The sequence below is a fragment of the Petromyzon marinus genome, chromosome 16 (genome assembly GCF_048934315.1).
Source record: "Petromyzon marinus isolate PM22_M1 ecotype Great Lakes invasive population chromosome 16, UKy_Petmar_22M1.pri1.0, whole genome shotgun sequence".
Taxonomy (NCBI): Eukaryota; Metazoa; Chordata; class Hyperoartia; order Petromyzontiformes; family Petromyzontidae; genus Petromyzon; species Petromyzon marinus.
The window spans coordinates 17,540,396-17,546,784 of NC_133682.1; the positions used below are offsets into that span (position 1 = coordinate 17,540,396).

At 45.5% G+C, this 6,389-nt stretch overlaps 1 protein-coding gene across 1 annotated transcript; it reads right to left on the reverse strand.

The window, feature by feature from the left end:
• Positions 1–389: 389 nt before the first annotated feature.
• LOC142924701 (exosome complex exonuclease RRP44-like) lies at positions 390–4,599 on the reverse strand. Its single transcript, XM_076067356.1, has 4 exons — positions 4,594–4,599; positions 4,380–4,535; positions 2,854–2,976; positions 390–891 (listed from the first exon to the last, which is right to left on the reverse strand). Exons 1-4 carry the CDS (start codon positions 4,597–4,599, stop codon positions 814–816), a joined length of 363 nt encoding a protein of 120 aa, XP_075923471.1. The 3' UTR covers positions 390–813.
• Positions 4,600–6,389: the final 1,790 nt, after the last annotated feature.

The window sequence follows — 6,389 nt, forward strand, 5'->3', positions numbered from 1 at the left end:
TATATTTTAAACCAATAGATTGCACTAGCACTTGGCATGTCTACAGTGTTCTATTAGTCGGTTAAATCCATCCGGGTAACTGCTGGTCATATATTGCTGGTAGATCACGGAACATGTTGAGATATACCAGAATGGATCACAGTGCTTTGTGGGTTGGACGCTGCTGCGTTAGTCAATAAACACCACCGATTCAGTAACCAATATTTTTGTGAAATCACCTTCATCACAAGGGGGTCAGTGTCTTGGCTGGCAAAGAAGTTGGGCATAAGATATCCTAAACCTTTGATTTAAAGCTTTCGTGACTGCAGTAATTCATATTCTTAGTTCTTTCGATAAAGTCACGTTGAAAGGAAACAATAAAATAATAATAAAATATATATTTTATTATGTTATTGTTTCCCTTCAACGTAATAATAAAATATATATTATTTTATTGTTTCCCTTCAACGCGACTTTACCGAAAGAACTAAGAATATATCCTAAACCTTTCATACATCTTGATGCGTATACACCTTAATTGGCTGATTGTACTGGTTGGCAAGGTAAAAATTCTAAATAAAAAAATTGCGCTACCGTTTGAACCGCTGCGACAGGAGAACAAAGAACCGGTGACCTCTGGATTGCAAGTTCAGAGTGCAAACCGTCTGTTACTTCAGGGTAGCAATTCTCATAACCGCCACTGCTTTTTTCAATTGTTCACCTCTGCTTGCGAGCACAATGTACACTTAATTAACTCTGCAGATGTAAAACCCAGAGTGTGTGCCCACTCATGCACCTGCTCCGACATCTTGTTGACACCGCATCGACGATACACTAGTGCTGTCTGGGTTTCTTAGGCCGGGGAGAAGGCGAGCCCCATGGGGTGGACTCCGCAGGGTTGTAGCCTGGAATCTGTGACAGCGGACACACAAATGGCACAAACGTACAACAAAGATAGTCACCCAAATAAGCCTTTAACAGACTGTGCTGCTGTTAGACGGCATGGCCCACGAGGGGGTAAGTGGCCAACACCTCTCCCCAGTGCTGATGTTTACACACTGCACCAGGTACTCATTTAAGAAAGAGTTGACCTTGGGTAGGCAAAACAGCAGTTCAGATAATCCTCACTGGTGTTGGCGGTGAGTGGGAATTGGGTTGCCGGGTTCATAGCGCAGCGTGCTAACCACTACACCAATGCTCTCACACACACACATGCGGGTATTTCCAACACAAGTGATACGTTATTATTACACTTATTAACACTGAAAAACTTAACAACTCCACACAGTAACACTCTAGTTGGGAATCAAACCCAGTTTTCTTGCTGCAAGACGCAAGGGTTTACCAATGTGCCACCCTGCCACCCATGGCGATACGTAAACTACCTTAATACCAGTTTCAACGCATGCTTATTTTTAGATATGGGAGGAAACCAGAGAACCTGGAGGAAACCCATGCAGAACAGACTCATGGAGTTTTGTTAAGAAATCTGATATCTACCAAGGCTCCCACACCCTGACTTAGCTTGGTATCTTGAGAACTCGCATTCATCAACAACAGCCCCAAACGATCATTTAAATAGGTCACGTTTCAGATAATGGCCCTTCTTGTGCAATGAACTAGGGCCATAATAAAAATCTATTTTATACAGCACCTTGCATATCGAAACATCTCAAAAAAGCACTGGACATTAAAAAACTACTCAAGTATAGATACAAGCCAATACAAATAAAGTAAAAGCCGATAATAACAATGATAGTGATACTGACACTTTACACAGCATGCAAAATGCAATAAAAGCTAATTATAATGATTCCCCTCACAGTAATAACCAATCAGAATCCAGGAAAAGCCAATTAATAACGACGTTTTCAAGCTGGATTTAAACACACGGACAGTCACAACTGATATAGGTAGGGATAGTATCCCATAGTCTTTGGATATACAGTCTGTTCTATAATACGGTAGTTGCGTACCTCAAGAACACCACGTTTTGGAAAAATCGTGTTATAATAAATAATATATATTATATGGGGTAAAGCGCAGTCCGCAATAACGCGTGAGATGCGTAACACAGGCTGAACAAAGACTAAGAAACGTGGGTAGCATCTAGAAGCATCCAGCAGCATCCCGCCTTGTGTGATGCTACGCCGAGGCAGCCGTTACGACCGCTTATTCCTACTCGCGCGACGTAGTTCCATTCATTCAACCGAGTTAAATCCAGTTCGGATCCGCGTTATACAAAAAATGCATTCCTTCATACATTCATCATCGCGTTATATCCAATTTGCCAGTTACAGGAGGTATAGGACAACAGACTGCAGCTCAAAATGCTAGCTAAACATATTTTTTCCATCCAAGACCAGAGTTTATATTTTATTCCTGTGTTATAAGGGTATTACGTTCAGGGGCTAAATGCCAATGTATGGGTCTGATAGCCACGGGAGAGCCTCAGGAGAGAGTTTGTGTCATCTTGCCACCCCCTCCATTGAAGGAGCGCAGACTACAGTGGTGTAAAATGTGGTCCATAGTTTGGGTTGCATGGCCACAATCGTACAGTAGCTTGTTTTTAATGCACTGCTATGTATCTGTATGAGTCTCTATGAATCTCTAGGAATCATAATGGGTCTCTCTGTATCTCCTATGTATCTCTGTGTCTCTATGGGTTTACTATACGGTCCCACAGTTTGGGTTGAGTGGCAACAAGCGCTATGCTGTGGCTTGTGTCATTAATTTTCGGCCCGCTGACGTTCCGATGCGGCGAGCGTTTGTTTTTTGTGCACTACTGCTGGCGCAGCAAGCAGCAACAGCAGCATGGTCACAATACAAATCGGTGGTATTCCGAGGTTGCGTGTCGCGCCGCACGGTGAGTACCTCCGGGCGGACGAGGTGCATGCGGATCCGCTGGTGCTGCAGGTTGGACGAATCCAGCGACACGCGCACGCACACGCGGTCGAACATGTTCAGCGCGATGCCCTCCACGCACAGCGTGGGGCCCTACACAAAACACAAAGACATATCTCCAATGTAGCCTTAACAGACTGTTGGGGCAAGTGCTGTTGGCGAGGAGGACAGATGAAGGCCGGCACGGCACACAAGGGGGTGGGTCGCCAGCGCCATGCCCGGCCGCCTTTGTCTTCCCAGTGGCGATGTGTACACACCGCACCAGGCATTCAATTGAGTTCCGAGTCAACCTAGGGGAGGCCCAGGACCGGTTCAGATAATCATCACTGGTGTTGACCGTGCGAAGGAATTGAACCCAAGTCGCCGGGATCGTAGCGCAGAGCGCTAACCACTACACTACCGCTGACTGCTCTCTGCCAAGTGCCCTGCACACAAGCACGGATTGACGTAAACCCAACGTTATTATTCATACTATTACATGGGTCACTCAGAAAAGCCTCACTGATTCTCAAAACGTTTGCATTCAAGGTCACTGCTACGTCTTTGTAAAAGGAGGCGAACGATTGATATGTGCTCCCCAAATAAGTAATTTGCATGTAATTTGCCAACCTTGAACCATGATGCTGGCACACGAATAACGTTACAGGATCTTTTAACGTACACTGTTAAAGCGGATAGCCTGTAAATATTTTACGCTTAATACACACCACAGTATTAACCGGAGTGGCCACCGAGTTTGAAACGCAAACCTCCACAACACACAGCGAATGCAATACCGCTTGGGCCACCTCAGCGCGAGCTGAAAACCAGGCATGAGAAGCCCTTTTGAGCTTCTGGTCCAAATTAGGCTGTGTGCATTATCCACGCAGAGTGACAATGTAATGCGGCATGCAAGGCATGCTGGAAAGGACCGGATCCACTGGTCACACATGTGCTTTTTGCCATCTAGAGATCACTTTTTGCATCAACTACTATTTCCCTTATTTGTTTTTATTCTACAAGTACTTTTCTGCCCTTTGAGTTCCTCATTGTTTACAGAAAGCATTAGATTTTCTCTATAATTCTTCCGGATCTGAGGGATTTTACTGTATTTTTAATCTGATGTCCACTCCGTGACAATACGGGCTCCGTCATGGCAGTTATTTCCAAAGCATATTTAATTGTGACCGTTTTATAATTGAAACGCATTTACATCATTAAATTCAGTTTCAGTTTATTTTGGTATAGCCCTGTGAGCCATCCGGCTCTAATGTATCCACCGGTGTAACTTCCTCTGTAATAGTCCACACTGCCAAATGGCAAAAAAACGGAGCTTCGTATCTCACTGCGTTCTTCCACCTTAAACCAAGTGTCTGTGTGTCTGATAGAAACCTAATCGTAGAGAGATGGTCAGGGGGCTTGGGTCCCAGTGCATTAAGCCAGTCCTGGGTTTAAATGCAGAATTCAGCCGTTCGGAAAATGCCAATGCCTCCCGGTTAAGTGAACACATGCCCTACCTCCTCGTCGAAGGTAACGTTGAGCTTGAGATCTTTGGAGTCAAAGAAAACCGTCCCCTCCAAGCCATACTTGGGAATGAGCACCACCACGGCGTTCTTGCGCACAAACAGCACGAAGCCCTCTTCGCTCACCACTCCCTTGCTCTTGAAGAACAACTAAGACCACAACAACAGCAGCCGTTAATCACCGCTACGTTGCCAAGAGCAGACACACGCGCATCACTTACCAGGCCCACAATTATTTAACAAAATTTAAGGTATTTTTCTGCATCCCCCCGCTAATTAATTCCAGTTGTGCTATTGGCATCATGTCATGGGGATTATTTTGAGTTCAATCGTGAAGGTATAATGTCAATTGTATTGACTATAATCCTCCATCACCTGACAGAGCCAATCAAATAAAGTTGTCACATCATGGGCAAATGTGCCAAGTAACCAGGTTTTTCAGCAAACACAGAAGAATGCTGAAAAGCAATGTCAAGTGTAGCCAACCAGTACAGCCACGGCACCACCACACGTAAGCGTGCGAATAGAAAACAATTGATTCTTACTACACGCACAACACGATGCCTGCTTTCGTGACCTTAAAAATGGTTTTCAAGAGACGAATGGACGCATTATCAGGTGCCTAAGCACACACCGTGCAAGCTCCACGTGGCCCACACTTCCGCCTCCCACCTGCATGTGGAAAGCTACAGACGAGCGTTGGGCGTACTGCGCCATCTTGTGGCGGTAGTTGAGGTTGTTGCAGAGCTGCTGCTGATTCTGCTTGTCGGTGAGCGCCGGGTACGTGGGGTCGGCGCCCACGCACACGGCCAGCAGCCGGTGCACAATCACATCTGAGTATCTGTAACGGTACAGGGAGACAACAACAACAATATTCACATTTGTTGTAGCCTCTATTTAATATGAAGATTAAATTTACAGTAGATACAGGCTGCGGTATGGCCACGAGATGCCAACGGAGCAGCGGTATTAATCCACCAAGCACCGCGATTCATTCTGGTGGATCTCAGCGGGTTTGACGATCCACCAGAAAGCTACGCAAACAATGACTCAGATGGATTTAACGCTGTGATAGAATACTGTACTCTGGCCATACCACGTTCTAGCACCATCTGCCGGTGGAAATGATCTTTGTTAATGTATGAATTTAATTCTTTGTTGAGGATTTTTTATTTGTCAACAGATGTAGCGCAAATTGCTTCCTGCTCATATCTGTGTTCTTATTTAAGATCCACAACAAAATCGTTAGCGATCCATGGCAGATTGCATTTCACTTTTGGCCGCCGCTGCAACACGGCAATGGATTCTTGATTCTGCACGTGGAACACTGTCACCCTCTTTGTAGGCGTTGGTGTTCTCCGGATCCTCTAGTTTTTCCCCAACACAAGCCACACAACCATTTAAGGAATTGGCCAAACTTCCCGTTTATAGGACCTTTTAGAAAAATAACTCAAAATCTGAATCTTTATCCTGGAGAAATCCGATTCGCGATAAAAGCTCGTTTTGACAGATGTCCAGTAGGTATATGATAGGAGTGCTAAGAAGAGGAAAGGTAAACAAATCAGTAAAAGTAAATAATAGAAAAAAGATATACAAGTTGTATGTTAAACTTAATTCGCACCGTACGTAGCCAACCGTGCTAATTGGAGGTGTGCCGTAATCACAAGTTAACATTGAATAAGTACATCAATTAATAAATAAATTCCTAAACTTGGGAAAGGCAGCACAGTCCCAGACCACACCAAGACAACAACATAGTCCCCTCAATAATCGCGAAGGTCGATTTCACGCGTGTGCCTGACGCCAGAGCACGTCACCGTCGAATGGGCGACGTGAAGTGGGTGTAGATGGCGGTGGCGAGCCCGTAGTGGTGGGTGTCGGGCTCCATGCCGGAGCAGAAGTAGATGGCCTGCATCATGCAGCGCGTGGCCAGGATGCGCAGCAGAGTGTTGAGGTATGGTGGCGCTCCCGGCACCGCCGCCCGGTCCAGGGACTCGGCCAACG

Bases quoted from the DNA above. Each gene is read 5' to 3' on its own strand.
- LOC142924701 (XM_076067356.1), bottom strand. The intron at 2,977-4,379 runs GTAGGGCATGTG...TGTTTTGTGTAG, and splicing joins ACGTTACCTTCGACGAGGAG to GGCCCCACGCTGTGCGTGGA. The intron at 892-2,853 runs GTACTCACCGTG...CCGCTGTCACAG, and splicing joins TGCACCTCGTCCGCCCGGAG to ATTCCAGGCTACAACCCTGC.